Source organism: Mus caroli, unplaced genomic scaffold, assembly GCF_978045245.1.
Source record: "Mus caroli unplaced genomic scaffold, Mus_caroli_1 scaffold_3, whole genome shotgun sequence".
NCBI classification, from domain to species: Eukaryota; Metazoa; Chordata; class Mammalia; order Rodentia; family Muridae; genus Mus; species Mus caroli.
The window spans coordinates 103,934,179-103,951,012 of NW_028227258.1; the positions used below are offsets into that span (position 1 = coordinate 103,934,179).

At 40.1% G+C, this 16,834-nt stretch overlaps 1 protein-coding gene across 3 annotated transcripts in view; it reads right to left on the reverse strand.

Moving 5' to 3' along the window:
• Positions 1 to 13,925, reverse strand: part of Tsc22d2 (TSC22 domain family member 2) — a 46,707-nt gene extending 32,782 nt beyond the window's left edge. Inside the window, exons 1-2 of one of the 3 annotated variants that reach the window (XM_021158908.3) lie at positions 11,062 to 13,919; positions 289 to 360 (exon numbers count right to left, since the gene is read on the reverse strand). In XM_021158908.3, coding sequence (XP_021014567.1) covers positions 289 to 360; positions 11,062 to 12,986 — 1,997 coding nt within the window. In that variant the 5' untranslated portion in view covers positions 12,987 to 13,919. Of the gene's footprint in view, positions 1 to 288; positions 361 to 11,061 lie in introns of all 3 variants that reach the window. The other 2 variants (XR_015046742.1, XM_021158906.3) reach the window with 2 other exon arrangements.
• Between the last annotated feature and the right edge of the window lie 2,909 nt (positions 13,926 to 16,834).

The window sequence follows — 16,834 nt, forward strand, 5'->3', positions numbered from 1 at the left end:
AGACCAATTTAACAGAAAAAAATGTTTTGTATTAAGATATATTAAGTGACTATTTCAAGACAAAGATGTAAATCCTTAAAAAAGATAGATATAATATGGACAGGATGCAGTAAAATAAAAAGCACATTTACACTTTATAGAAAATAGTCTTTTGGTTTATTTTGCTGCTTTGTCCCATGCTAGATACCATGTAACTCATCCCCCTTCAAGATAGCAAAGATCAGTTTTATGCAAAGCAATTCATGCATACACTTTTGCATGTATGCATTCCATATCAAGTAATCATACCTATCCCAGAGGCTCTTTGATTCCTGAAACGTGTTCAAATGGAACGCTTGGTAGAAAGCAGTTGAAGGATTCCTGTGAGATCCAAGAATCAAATGGAAATGAAGTTGAGAATGTACAGTATAATCAGAAATTACAAAAAAAAAAATGGAAGATTTTAGATTCCTACACAGTGTAACCACTTAAACTTGAAAAAGGAAAAAGAAAATGATTATTGTTTATAAACAATACTTTGGAGACAGACAGACACACGCTCCAGAACCCACAGTAATTCAGGATCAAAGTTCTAAAAGAAAGAATAGCAGATAAAGTTAAATACTAATATTCAATTGTGTGCATATATATATATCGATAGATCGATGTGACTGTTCAGAGCCTATCAACACCAAGTTGTATCAGATGCCTTAACAATAGTCTATGATTTTAGCTGTTAAGTTGTTCTCTAGTAGTGTATACAGATACAACACTAAGCTATAGCTTTCTAGTATTTGTTAAAAGTAAGACAGTTAATGTTAATAATGTAAAATCCTTCCTGGTTTGCTCATGATATAGTTCCATTGTAAGTTTTGTGTGCAGTTTCTCTGGGTTAGTATATGTATGGGGGGGGCAATTGTAGGAGAGTGTTCTAATTTCTATCCTTAGGGTCAACATAACAGAACTGTAAGTAAGTAAGTAACTGATGAGCTGATGCAGGTAAACTCCAATATATACAACTGACTATGATAGGAATAGTTTCCTAACAGTTTTCTGTCATTAAGCATAATTCTAATGTCTTCTTCACCATCTACCCATACTTTATGGGAGTTAACAAGTACCTGTTACATCACTTTAAAATCCCTGAGTTGGAGCTAAAGAGGGCCACCCTAGTTCAGAGCACATTAAGTGCTGTTGCTAAGGGCCCAAGGATCCTCTCATAACTGCATGGGACTCCCAACTCCCTGGAATCTTATGTCAAATCAATCACCCACCAACTCAATCAATCTTTCTTCTAGGTCCATAAGAAAACAAAAAACAACTTTGATCCATGCTTTAGTACAAGACTAGCAGCTAACAACATGCTTGCTATATACCAGACGCTATTCACACTACTTTACACTTACTGACTCAATTTCCACAACAATTCTAACAGGGCTCCGATTTACTGTTTCTACCTCACTGATCAGAAATGGGTCACACAAAAGTAACTTCCAAAATACTGAGGAGGTAGCAATCAATCTGGCTCTCAGTTCCTATCACAGATGTCAGTTGGATCACAACAATTCACTGTTAACTCCAGTTCTAGGAGATCCAACACCCTCTTGTGGCCTACATGGGCACTGGCAGGCACATAGTATACATTCACACACACATTCATATACACATAAATGAAAATTTAAAACAAAACAAAACAAAAAAAACCCTTAGAACTATTTACAAAGTTGTCTGCATTAGCAATCAAATATCAATGATCATCAAACTAAAAACAAAATCGTGACTTCAAAACCAGAACTGTGTCAAACTGTATGCTGTATACACGATCACGCTTTAGAAAACTGTTTAGATCTTAACCAACAGGTACCCCTTTTGATAAACCAGGAAAGGCACACTGACACTGGATAACAGAGAATAGTTGTTGGATTAATTAGGACTCTTAATGTAGTTCTTACTGCTTTCCCTACTCTCTTATTTCCTTTCTATTCTTTGAATCCTTTCATCAGAAGCACAGATTAGATCTTCCAACAAGAAAACTTAAGAGGATTCCAACCTTTTCCAACTTTTGTTAAGCTACTTTTTTTCCTCACTGTGCTTCAAAATCAAGTCACTAAGATAGAAAGGAAATGATCTGAAAAACCTAATTTGGCTCCTCCTACCACCAACTAAATCAGGCCTGCCCAGGACCATATAAGAACTGGTTTGCTTTTGTTTAGAAACTTCAACTTTAATGAAATAACTAACTCTAAGAAGAAGGCAGAGGGAGAGGAAAATAACTTTGAAGCTAGTGCCCAATTTGGAATTAAAGCTTCTTTATAAAGAGTATTTGAAATTAAATCTACTCAGAGAGATGACATTTAAAAAAAAAAAAAACAAAAAAGAAACCTCAGGTATGTTGACTTTGGAAATACCTACATTTAATTTGAAGCAAATTCACCCTCTAAGCAAATTGGTGTCCAAGTCACGTAACTTATGTTATAAGATGCTACCATTTTTCAATGTAATGATATATTTCTTATAAATCAAATATAAAATTAAAAAATTATCTACAGTTAACAGTAAACATTAGGGTATGAAAAGGTCCTATGCAATAAAGTACAATAAGGGGAGGAAAGGATAGATTTTTATCAATGGTTTTGAAAAATGTTTCATTTAAAAACTGCAATAAATTCAATATAAACTACATCTCATTCTTATAAGAATTGCTTTATCACCCCTCAATAGTAGTAGTTTATATTCACTTTAAGAAAGTTGTTAGAAAACTGGTTTTGAATGTAATTTCTTGCAGAAGAAAATACACAGTCGAAAATGCACAAACGTTTAATAGCATTTCAGTTACATCTTTGTGCTATTTTCATTTAGCATTTAAATAATCTTATTAATAGAGCTTTCCTTAGGCCCTTAGTCCCCTCAATCTTTATGTCATTTCAAAGTAATTGTTTAATTGTGCCTATTGGTATTTACAATGGCTTTTTCTTTCTCTAGTCCCTGGCTTCATACACTAGTCTGTCACTTTAATTTCCCAGTTCATGAAAAGTGGTATGTCAGAAAGTAACAAAATCCATATAACAAATATCCACTTGCTTTAGCAAGATATTCTATTTGTAAGTTACTGTAGTAGGGAAAAGAAACACACATATGCATATCCCACATCTAAAAGCCATAAAGTTGGTGAAGCTTAAAATATGTCAAAACTCAACTTTCAAGATTACGTAGAAACCAACCAACCAACCAAACAAACAAAAAATCATTAAGGGCCATTCCAATCTTACAAGTGGACTAAGCACTTGTAAATACCCTTCAGGTCAAAACATAACCAATTATTGTGGTTACCGTAACTTTGCTTTCTTCCCATTCATTGTTTGCTAAGTAATAAAGAAAGGAATACTGGCTTCTGAGTGTCATTCCTAAGTGTTCATGTTTTCTTAATCCACAAAAGAGAATAAAACACTTGTTTACAGGTTATTGAAGAGACTAAGTAAGATTATGTTTATATAGGGTTTGACAGAATTAAGCTTAATTTTATGTTGTACAAAATGCAAATTTTGGTACAGAATCTTGACATGCATCAAGTGTTTCATCATCATCATCAAGGTAATGTTGAAGCAAAAAGAATAATTTAAAATGTAGAGTTAGGTACATGAAAACTATTTAGTTTATTTGCCAAGTAACAGCTCTGACTTTTGGGCTTCAGTGCAACGCCCCCACCCCCAGCCCCCATAAGTTTATCACATTTTAACGTATAATACAATAACCACTGAAATAAATACTGAAGTAAGTTGTAAGAGAAACACTAATTTAGCAATAAAAGTTTCAAAAAATACTGTTAAATAGCAACTGGAAAGTAAGAATCTAAATTTACTATGGTATTAAGCCCTTCACTCTTCTTGTCAATTAATCAAGTATGACAAAGCTGCTACTACTTCTCTGAGCTTAGCAAATCACCTCTTATCAGTGATCTAATGTGGATGGCCTTTTAAATTAAAACTCAGCTCAAGAGTTAGCCTCAGAAAATGTACAAATATTGGGTTGATTCTGAAAACAGAAAACTGGAGAACCAGAGGTAAGAAGTTTTTGATTTATCCTGGTTTTGGTATTTTAAGTTCTGAACTACAAATATACATACATATGTACATACATACATATATACATACTTGAAGACAATGTCTAAACAGAAGTTAGCCTGTATTAAGAAAACACATTTCTTAAACCATTCCCCACTAACAATATACTATTTACTCCATCAACACCTAACACATGTATCATAGATAACCTAATCATATAAGATGCCACCTTAGAAGAAATAGAATCTCATTTCTGTACCCTATGTTTACAACTTGGAGAATCAACAAAAACTGAATGACTGGTATATTGTTCCTTTAGCTATTTATTTTGCATTCAATTTACTTCTGGAGTATTTGGTTGGGTAAAGAAGCTCCATTTTCTTCCAAGCAACCAATCACACAATGGTAATAGCAAAAAAAAAAAAAAAAAAAAAGTGGTGGAGGATTTTGACAAAAGGTTCTTCCCAATTTCTTCTTTAATGGGCTCAATAGAATTAGACAGAACTTTAAAATACAACTAAGACCCAAATTCTAACTTTACAAATGGAAGGGGGGAATAAAAGCTGAGGGGAATTAAATGACTTGATCAATTAAATCAGCAAAGTAGTTGAAGAATCAAGATTAGAACACAATTTGCTATAACTCTTATTACATCATGACTAAAGCAGTATTCTCCTTTTCCATGGGCATCAGCAGGTACACACACATGCAGGTAAAACATCTTTCCATATCAGTCTTATACTTGTATATCAAAACTGAAGACTTTGAAAAATGTATACTATTTCAAGGGATAATCTGTAGTGGAGATGGGAATACTTACTCAAATTTATGTTATAGGCTATTCACATAAAATTTAATATTAGGCCAGCAATTCTCAACTTGTGGCGTGACAAATGACTCTTTCACTGGGTCACATATCAGATATCCTGCATATCAGATATTTATATTACCATTCATAACAGTAGCAAAATTACAGCTATAAAATAGCAAAGAAAATAATTCCATGGTTGGAGGTCACCATAACACGAGGAACTGTAATAAAGAGTCCCAGAATTAAGACTGAGATTTCCAAGGCAGGTATCCTCATTTTTTACATAAAGAAGCAGAAATTACACAGGGCTAAGTGACTGGCTTAAAGTCCAATATCCCAAATATACAGCAACAGATTTTAATTCAATAGTCTGTGGAGTCATGTTCATTCATATGTTAATACACAAACATATTATGGATTGTATTTAACCAAAAGAAAACCCTTTTTCATTTTCGCTTGTTTCCATGGCAGAGGTAAACTATAAAAAGGATTTGTTTGGTGTAATATACATAACCTCCAAAATGGTAAAACTATAACTCTCTTTAAAAACTAATGGGCCTTCAAACTTGCTTTTAAAATCCTTTATTACATATTAAACCTTTTACCTGTTAATATAAAGTAACTGCCTAAAACATTCAAAATAGATTTAAAATATTCCAATATTCTTTATAATTGATATATTTGCCAGAAAAAGCTTATCTTTTATAGTGTAAAACTCCAACCAAATTTTAGTGAATACTTATGAACAAGGAGACTGTCCATGATTTAAACTAACAATCAGATTTCACTTGCTTGCCTTGCCTAGTCTAACAAATAGTAAATACTAGGTAGATAGCAATAAAATCAGTAACTTGCATACTGATTTTGCACACACACACAGACACACAGTTTGTTTGATTTGGAGTTTTGAACTTGAAATTTGAAATTGAATTTGAGAGGGGAGGGGACTGGAGAAATGGCTCAGTAGTTTAGAGCAAATGCTCCTCTTACAGAGTGGGTTTGACTCCAAGCACCCACATGGCAGCCCATACCATCTGTTAATCTAGTTCCAAAGGACTTGGTATCTTCTGGTCTCCACTGGTATCAGCAAACACATGTGATACACATACATACATGCAGTCAAAACATTCATACAAATAAAATAAAATGAAGCTAATTTTAATTTGAAAGATTCAGAGCAACATACATGAAGCCAATTTATGTATCTTCAATATTATCATTCAAGTTTGAACTATACACATTAAAGTGTATTTTATTAATGCCATAACATGATAAGGCAAGCTGGTAAATCTTCATGGGAGGCATATAATTCTGATTTTTGAGATGGTGTCTCAATCACGTAGCCCTGGCTAGCCTTACTATGTTAAACCAGGCTGGCCTTGAAATTGCAGAGTCTGCCTCTGCCTCCCAAGAAGGCAACTTTTTTTTTTTTTTTAAGCAATGCTAGACTAATAAGAAAGAACATGCAAATATTGAATAATTAGTATGTCTTTGATTTGTACATTTTTTTGTAGATGTACCTCATCAGGATTGTGCTACCTAAAATAATTTTAAACTAGTTGAATATTAAAAAAAAACAACAACCTTAAAGGTTTTTCCAATTCATGAGTTTTGCTGTGTAACATCCCACAAACAATACTAATAATTAAAATTTCTAATTTTTAAAAAAATCTTGTGCCAGGCGTGGTGGCGCACACCTTTAATCCCAGCACTCGGGAGGCAGAGGCAGGCGGATTTCTGAGTTCAAGGCCAACCTGGTCTACAAAGTGAGTTCCAGGACAGCCAGGGCTATACAGAGAAACCCTGTCTCAAAAAACCAAAAAAAAAAAAAAAAAAAAAAAAAAAAAAAAAAAATCTTTTATCTTCTGCATAAGAATCAAGGGGTCAACATTTAGAGGACATTTAACAAGACAGACTGGCTTTTATAAAGCCCCTTCTCCTTATAGTAAAGAATAATTAGTAAATACTACCTAAATGGTCTAAAACAATTATAAACAAGTATAAAGTTATGAAAAACCAGACTATTAGTCCATCCTCATTATTGAAAAGTTCACTTCTTCTAAGACCAAACTGGATGATACTCTTATTATAATATTTTCTTTCATCTTGGTTATTTGCCATCACTCAATATAATACTTTCCTACACCTACGTTCAGGCCATCATGGGAAATGAAAAATTAAAACTTCTTTTTTACTTTCCTCACATCCAGTTCCTCTATCAAGAAAACTGAGTGTGAGAGCATTTGTTTAATGGATCATCAGAGGATATCTGCATCTAACCTCTCCTTGTGCAAAAAAAGATAAATTCCACTCCAAAGTATTACAACCAAATCCTTAATCCCAGTGTCATACCAATTACAAATGAATGCTGTCAGAGCCTTAAAGAATAGACGGATGGCCTTAAAGAATAGACGGATGGTGTATTTATGCTCAGACATACAGATCATCTATTTCTAATACTATGTAAAATTACTTCTCACAAAGGTGATTTAGTATATTTATGATTCCATACCCTTCTTTCACCTACCTGAAAAAAACCTGTACTAAAATAGTTACTTGGAATGTGTTTCATTCATATACACATAAGCATGTATTTTCTTTAAAATAATAAACATTTGGTCCATAGTAACTATTTCTAAATTTAAAAAAGGTATGTTCCCATGAATATAAGAGGTCAAGATCCTGATAGCTGTAGGAATTTCAGCTTCTTTGGAAAATCTGTAAATTCAGATATATTTTATTTACATCTATGTTTGAAACTATTGTATATTTTAGCAACTAGGTATTTCTAATGACTGTACCACTATCAGTTTTTATACAAAATATAATGTTATGTACACATCTAATTTTATACTTTGACTACCAACCAACTCCTGGGTAGGAATACATTCCCAAAGTCTTAGCTTGGCATAAGACAGTATCTTGCTGGTGATTTACTCTTTAATTGTAAAGCTGGAAAAGCAAAATTACCTCCATGATGCAATCGATTTAAAAAAAAAAAAAAAAAGAGTTAAGTTAAGATTCAAATAAGAAGGGTTCATATTTTTAAATTTATACACAGGAAGATCAAGGAGACCTTTCTGTAACATAGCTCTTAAAAGGGGGTCAATACATTTTACACCAAGAGGACAGTGTTGTTCCTGGTATATATTTAAATAAATCCTCACTTAAACTTCAAGTTTTAGAGAGAGGTCCATTAAATGTATGTGAAATCCATTAATATATATGGACAAATTTGTTACAGCACATACCAACATGTGCCATTAGCAAACTATTCAAATTAAACTAACAATACTAAGTAATGTGTCACTAAGGGATCCTTACAATAATCAGGTTTTCAACTTTCAGACAGTTGACAGTTCACAATTATAGCCATTCATGAGTTCCTGGAATGCTACCTTCTGAGTTCACACTGGTCAGTAATTTATGGAAAACAATCTGTACTGTGCTCCATTTAGGGCCAGTGATAGTTTACATGTCCTCTCATTTACAGTAAAAAGCAGACTGTTAAACGTACATGCAGTTTAAGCAAAGTTTGTAATGTTCACTATAAAAGTGGCTTCATAATTCTATTATCAATCATCATTATAATCACCAGTTTATACAAATTCAATGTGAGAAGTCTTAATGTGTAGCCATAAGTTTTTCTAATCAAAATGGCTGGAAAAATCTCACTCTTTGATTACTTAATAATATAGAGTCAACAGACAATGATAAGGACTCCGCATTAGCCTTTATATGGAATCAAACCGTGATAAGACTTCCAATGTAGGAACCTAAAACCCACCTTTTGTTAACTTCCCATCTTCTTTCATTTTGTTTAAAAACAAAAGAACTAAAACCTTTTTACTAAATTTGGAATTTTAACAAAAAATGAGTATTTACAACTATTTCCTTAGGATCTAAATGTGTTAACCTATTCAGAAAGTTTAAGATATTAATTCCTCAAGAATTCTTCAATTTATATTTTATTTGAAATATTATAAATGATACTACAGATTTTAAGAAAGTTAACCTCAAATTATATTGTTAGTATTGTTTCTATTAAGTTATTCATCTGGGTAATTTAAACATGTGCCTGGAAAACTATTATTCCCATGTGTAAACTCCAGAATGCCCTCTTTACACAGACCTTCCTTTAAAACAAACAAGTAAACAAAACCAAACCCTATTTCTAATTAATGGATTAATTCCTTCACCAGGTGTGTTGGTCTAGTGACAAAACATCAAGTGTGTAAGATTACATCTTGGAAACTAGCATGTTAAAAAAATGGAAAAACCGATAAATATGCAATGCAGAATTTAAGACTGGGGTAAAGTGGCACATTTAAAGTGGGACTACCACAATCAAACCCTTGAAAAGGATCAACTGATGCAAGAACAATGACATAGCACTATCTGGAGTGAAAACATTCATATTTGGAAGAAAGATTTCTGAAATTACTAACTTTTCCTACAGTAAGGAAAAATGTATGCATCTGTAGAAATATTCAACAGGAATATGTTTCAGAGTTTCCATTTGCCAACAGATTTCTGTTTCAATAACATATAATTATCCTTTTAAGTTCTGAAGACTGTAACTGTAGATGTTGTAAACTGTAAAGTGCGTGAAGAGGAAAGATGTACTTTCCATTCATAGTCATAGGTTTTATGTGTAAAAGAAGAGATTGGGGAAAAGTCATAATTGAAGAGAGACAGGACAGTGTATAGATCAAAGAGGGTAAGTGAAAGATAACTTACTTAGAAAATATAGGTTGCTGCTAGCTAGAAAAGATAAGGTACTATTGACCACCATCAAAGGTAAACTCCACCTTCCTGTTATATGTGGCCCTACCCTTGAAAATAGGAGCAACTAGAGAACAGAGGGGATTTTGTTGTTGTTGTTTTGAGTTGCTTATGAAGTCAGTTTTCTTTCTATTTTTTTTTTTAACTTTGTAATCCCACTAAATGTTTCAGTGACTGGCTGGCTGACTAGCACACTTATGAACACTGAGTTCTCAAGTGCAACAGATTTCCCACAATTTGACTACAAAAATCATGAATTCTGAATCACAAAAAACAGTGATGAATGAATTCCATTCAGCATTTTTAAACTAGCAGAAATATATATAAAATAAAACAAGGATAACTGGAAGTCAAAAGTTAAGGCTGTGTGAGTGTAAAATATTGAAGAGAAGCTTTATGATTTCATGCAGTCTTCTACATAACTAATGATTCTAGATCATACCAAATTTTCACCCTTTTAGCTCCTAAAATTAACCTCTCTCAAAAACATACAATGTAAGAAGATACCCAACTCTTTCCCTGTAATTTTTAATGTAGTGTTAAACTGCAATTAAGTTTTTAACAAGGTTGGAATTATGTAATGTCAAAGATCTATGTGACAGCTCCTAAAAAGCAAACCAAAAAACCCCCTACAATTCCTAAGTAGGCCACAACCAAACACCACCACTATTGAATAGTGTAGTAATACACTAATTTTTACCTAAACTATTAAAAAAGCAATCCTTACACTCTAGGTAGAGGTAGTTGGTTACAGACATTTCAAAACTATAGTTTTTACTACTGTTTAAGCATTTCACACCTCCCTTTCCTACACTAAAGACTGATAGGAGAACATCCATTTTCCCAGTACTTTTTCTTTGCTTTTTTTCTATTTTGCTTAAACAAAAATAGTATCTTTGAGAAGTTACTGGGAATTCTCACGATCCCCTTCTATTAAAAGACTGACTTAGGGATTGTCAAAGCTAGACTTCACATTTTATCATTCTCTCCAGTCTTCCAAATTCACTGATGGAGACTGCTTCTATTCCATCACTTCCCTGCCCCCAGGAAAAGGCTTTCTGGTTTTCAGTCTTTCTTACTCAGGCAAAACTCTACCATAAACACTAAAAAGTAATTTACTACCTTAGAAAGGAACCCTCTTTCTTACTGAAGGGTGGGGGCAATACCAGCTCTCATCTTCAAACTGTTAAGCTAAAATATATCAATCACGTTGAATCACTATCCATTTAATTGCTTAAAAAGAAAACAAAAACAAAACAACAACAACAAAAATCCCGTGACTTTTGTCTCCTTACTTCAAAACTTTGATTTTTACCAAATTTAAGTTTTAAAAATAAAGACCTTAAGTGGAAACAAACTCCTCAAACTGCATCTTAAGATATTTGGGGCAAGCAACTCTACCAAAAAAAAAAAAAATGTACATACCTGTCTTCATCACCATCTACAGGAATAGCTATGCTGAATACAGAGGTGGCCAGACTGTTCATAGGTGTTAACTGAAGAGGGTTTGCCAGGGCATCTGCAACTGGAGGCTTCACAACAGGCTTACTTTCAGCAATGAGAGAAAGTGGTGCTTGAGGTAGGGGTTCTGATTTTCTTCTAGTATCGTCAACTTGCCCGACTAAAGGCTGGGTCTGAGTCTGAAACTGGCTTAGGTCAGACTGTGGTAGACTTGTTGGTGCACTGTGGGTGCCTTGAGCTAAGGGTGAACCAACTTGCTGGATGACACTGCTGCTCCGGCTGACTGGCGTATGGCTGCTCAGCTGCTGAGACTGGCCCAGAGGCCCGGGTACATTTGGCATAGTAACAGAAGTGGTGGGCACACTAGGCACGCTTGGAACGGGTACCGCTGCAGGCACGTTTGGAACTCCGGGCACCACGGTGTGAGGACCACCAGGCACGGCTGGCAGCTGACCACTGCCACCCATCTGCTGCGGAGGCTGCACAGGCTGGGGCTGCCCAACCCCAGTAAGCCCGGAGCCTGGCTGCACCACGCCTCCTAGAGCAGCTGGGGCCACTCCGGCCTGCTGACAAGGAGCGGCCTGGCCCACAGGAACCGGACCCGGGGCCACAGCTTCACTGGGCTGGGCGGAGGCGCCCATCATCTGGGCACCCAAGGAGGAGACGCTCTGGCCAGACCCCAGAGGAAAGCTGGCCGCGGAAGCAGAGGTGGCGCTAGCGCTGGTAGACAAGGGCTGCGCAGGGCTTGGCGGCTGCAGGGCCACGTGCGGCGGCAGGTACTCACTCTGGCCCGATGGCTGCATCGGCAACAAATGCCCGGGTGGTATCTGAGGCTGGGGATAGGCGAACTGCTGCGACAACGAGGAGCCGCCGGCCGGGCCAGGCTGAGCTGCCAGGGCCACAGGCTGCGCCAGGTTGACATTCGGCGGCGGCGGCAGCCCCTGACCGACAGGCCCGGAGAGGGCGCCGCCGGCCACGGCTCCCTGGAGCTGGGCTGGCTGAACGGCTGCTGTCATTGGCTGCGGCCCGGTCGCCGCTCCCGGGAACGGCGGCAGCGACGCCGAACTTGGAGCCACAGCCCCACCTACGGGCGGTGGAGGCTGCGGCTGCCCGACGCTGAAACTCTGCGGCTGGGCGAGAGTGGGCTGGCTCATTTTCTCCGACGGGGGTAGCTGTGACACAGCAGTCAAGGAGCTGTCAGTTCCCGAGTCCAGCCCGTGCGCCCCCTGCATGGAGGCCACCACCACCACCACCGACCCTCCGGTGGCGCCCAGGCCGCTGTCCCGCTCCGCAGTCTGCTCCAAAGTATTGCTGTGTCTAATGCAATCCCCAGACCTGGTGAGGACGCTGCTATCCGAATCCCGCTCGTAGTATTCCATACACGTCCATCGGCCGCGCCGGTACGGCTCCCCGCTCCCGTGGTCTAGTTTGATCACGCGGAAACGCGAACTACAAGTGGCAGGGGGCTGAGATGGAGTTGCACTACTCGGCCCAGGAGTGGACACCGAAGCGGCAGCCGCCGCAAGGGTCTGGGCGAGGGCCCCCGCCACGCTCCGGGCCGACACGCCACCGCCGCCTCCGTTGGCGGGCGCAGCTGAAGCGGCTGCCAGCTGCCCATCCAGGATAAGGTTCGGGGACACGGTCCCGGGAGTTTCCGCATCCCCGACATTGTTGAGCGTCTCTTCCGAGGAGCTGCGCTCACACACCTCCTCCGGGCCGTAATCCGTGGCCCGGGAAACGTCGAAGATCTCGGAGGACACGTCCTCCGTGCGCGACTCGTCCGGGTCGTCCAGGCTCTCGGTGTCCTCGGTGATGCTGGTGGCCACCTGAGCCGTGGTGACACTGGTGATCTGGAAGCAGCTCTTCTTCTTGGCCGGCATCTTGGACATGGTGGAAGAGGCTGGAGGGCAGAGGCTCCTCTGGGACCCCACCGGAAACCGAGAAGGGCCGAGCACGGGCCCCCAAAGACAAAGTCCGAGTTCGCGCCTGGGTCTACGGCCCACGCCGCCAAGTCACGGGCTGCTCTGGGCGCCGGCGTCTCGGCGCGACATCCTCCTCCTCCTCCCTCCTCACCTCCCGCGGCAGGGGTGCCTCAATTCAACTCGTCAGCGACGGCCCGAGCGTGGTCCAGGGGCGGGCCGGCTGCTCCAACAGCTCAGCCTCCGCGGTCAGTCCAGCCCGGCGCTCGGCGCGGTCAGCAGGCCCGGCTGGGGGTGGAGCGCAGGGCGCAGGAGGCGGCGGCGGCGGCGTGAGGGGCGGTTCTGCCCCGCTCGGGCTCTCCTGGCCGGGTCCCGCGGCTGCTCCCGCGCGGCGACGCGGAGGAAGAAGGCGGAGCGGCGAGGCCGGGACCGGCGCTTCCTGACGGACGGGGCTGGAGGTCCGCGGCGGGAGGCAGCCCTCCGTCCCGGTCTCTAGCCCGAGCGCAGTCCGGGGGCCATGCCGGCGGTGGCAGCGGAAGCCCGCTCGGGGGCGGGGAAGGCCGGCAGTCTGGCCTCCCTCAGGGAGCCACCCGCGGCGGCGGCGGGCCCGGCCTCCTCGCGGCTCTGAGGCGCGTGAGGGGCGGCGGCGGCGGCTGAGGGAACGGCAAGCGAGCGGAGGTGCTCGGCGGCGTGAGGGGAACCGGTGGCGGCGCCTTCCGCTTCTCCTCGGCGCGGCCGGCTCGGAGACTCCGGAGAAAAAACAAAACAAAACAGAAATTCAAACTGCTGAAGCAGCGGCTGCAGCTCCCTCCACTCGGCCAAGATGGGGCTGAAATGGCCGCGCCAGGGATGCTGGGAGGAGCAGCAGCCCCGCAGCCGCTGCCGCCGCAGACTAAAATGCCGCCGCTGCCGCAGCCACCGCCAGCGCCGCAGCCGCCGCCGTTCCGTGACGCGCCGGCGTCGTGACGTCACCGCCCCGCCCCCTCCGGTTTCCTGCGGCTTCGCGTGGAGGCTTGAGGGGGGGGTTCGTGGGCGGGGCCAAGGGGGTAGAGAAAAGGGAGCGGGTTCTTTTATTTAAAAATTTTTTAAATTTAAATTTCCACGCTGCAGGTTCACTAGGAGAGGAGAAGCCAGAAGACGGTTTTAATTTGTAAGCCTGGAGCATCGCACGGCGTAGGGCCGGCGTGTGGCGATCCTGGATGACTGGAGGTCATGTGCTGGGTCTAATGTTTAGCATAGTCTTAGAGGAACCTGGGCGATAGGGGAAAAAAGTAGGACGACCCAGCTGCCGAAGAGGTGCATAGCTGGAGAAAGCGAACCGGGTTAAAAGTCCTGAAAATATATGTTAACTAGGATAGTGGGAGAAGTGAGATTCAAGAGAAACGAGGGTGACTAACACAGAACATCAAGCTAGACTGAGTTAGAAAGATGATCTTTCAGACAGAAATTCTGTCTATAAAAAGCGGCGGCGACAGGGATGGTTACTTGCCCAAAGTAAAGTCGGTTTCGAAAAAGATTAGGAGTTAATAACATATTCCAAATTTTCACTTGTAGTTCAAGGCTGGAAGAGCTCATTTAAACTTTCGAGACGTTGAACATGAAATCTGCTTATAGGTTCCAACGTTGAAAAGCCTACAGTGTTAAATAAGTGTAGCTCTTTTGATTGTTCTAAGGCTCCTGTTAGAGCCATGTTGTTCTTTGGTTTGCTTTGGATCATGCACAATAAGAGAATACCTTTTTCTTCCACTACTAAGTCAGACAGCAGCTCTGAAAGTGCCACTGAATTTTCCATCTTGTAGCTACTTCCCAATCAAAATCGAGTCTTCTTGTTATGAGACCTGTTGTAGCCCAGGCTACTTAACTTAAACCAAAGTGGCCTTGAACTTGTAATGAGCTTCCTGCCTCTGCCTCCCAAGTGCTGGCAAATGTCTCCACATTGGGAGAGTGAGGATGTTATTTTAAACACCGACCACTCTTGAACTCTTGACACATGAAAACAACTCTCAGTTAGCTAAAATCTGAGAAGTTTTGCTGGAAATCAAGATGTCAGATTTGTTGCAGCTTTTAGAGACCATATCAGGCTGACTCGTTTAAAGTGGTTTACTCAGTTCTCTAATCTTTGAAGAACTCTTTGATTCAAACAAAACAAATTCTTTGACTGAAAATTAAAATTTACACAACGCTTTTTAGGTATTTAGCTGTAATGTATGGAGATAGGTATTTTAAACTCAATAGAAACTGTCCTTCATACCCAAGTGACAGAGGTCAGTATATAAACCAATACCTCACAATAACATCCCTGCTTCTTGAGGGGGCAGAAGAAAAAAAGGAAATAAGTGTTACATGCTGGTGTTATTGTGGCCAAGATAGCTGAGGGAATGCTTCGTTTCTAAATCTATAATTTCAGTAATTTCTCAAGACAGTAAGTAGAAATAATTGGCTTGTTAATCCAGTGTGAATTTATAAGAGATTATTTTAATGCTGATGTTAAAGTTGATTATCAGTGGGCATTGTTGACCTTATGAGTTTTAGAAAAATAAAAACCATATGCTTGATCGTGACATTACGTTATCTTATATAAACTTCCTTTTCTGATTATTAGGGTGGTATTCTTCAGCTACACATTAAAGGGGGAAGAGTAATATGTAAGTGTTCATTCTAACAACAGGTGGGATCTACTATGACATGTAAGTAAACATAAAACTAATTTGAAGAAATGGGAGCCGAGCGTGGTGGTGCACACCTTTAATCCCATCACTTGGGAGGCAGAGGCAGGCAGATTTCTGAGTTCAAGGCCAGCCTGGTCTACAAAAGTGAGTTCCAGGAGGGCTATACAGAGAAACCCTGTCTCAAAAGAACCAAAAAAAAAAAAAAAAAAAAAAAAAAAAAAAAAAGAGAGAGAGAGAGAGAGAGAGAGAAAGAAAGAAATGGGAGCAACATTTCTGCTACAAAGGGAGTAGAAAATGTTAAAAGGGCATTTTAGAATTATAAAGTTAAAATATTTAGATGTTCCATGAAATGTGTGTATGTGCTTAACTGTTTTCTTGAAAATAGCATTTTCCAAACATTTAAAGATCCTACTTTTGTATATTTTCCCTTTAAAAAAAAATGTAGAACTCGTGAAGCTGAGACAGATGGATCACTTGAGCCCGGGAAGTTCAGGCCAGTCACCTCTCCACCTCATTGATGCCCTGTTTCTTAATAAGCAAGCAAACCCTAGGTAAAAAAAAAAAGGAAAAGAAAAATGAAGAGAATTTTATACTTTAGACTGTTGGGAAGAAATGAAAAGAATTCTAGATGTAGGAAGTTTGAAATCTATGTACAAAGGAGAAACGAAACTATTCCCAAACTACAAAAAGTATATAATTGATATAGTTGTTCACGAGGAACCAGAAGTCTACAAATGCAGGCAGTGGTGGCGCACGCCTTTAATCCCAGCACGTGGGAGGCAGAGGCAGGCAGATTTTTGAATTTGAGGCCAGCCTGGTCTACAGAGTGAGTTCCAGTAAAGCCAGGGCTACACAGAGAAACCCTGTCTCAAGAACCAACCAACCAACCAACCAACCAACCAAAACAAAACAAAACAAAACAAGTCTACAAATAACAACAAAAATGACAGTAATAAATAAATAAATAAAATCAATAAAAAATAAATCAATAAATAGACTCCAGACTATTCATGTAAGTATCTTTGCTAATGTGTAGAGTTGTTAATAAGTAACCTGGCAGCCCTCTTTGGGATTGGAGAGGTCCCTGGAGAGCCAGACTTAAAGGCTTTAATGCAGTTATCCTGGCTCCATGCCTGCACCCACAAACCA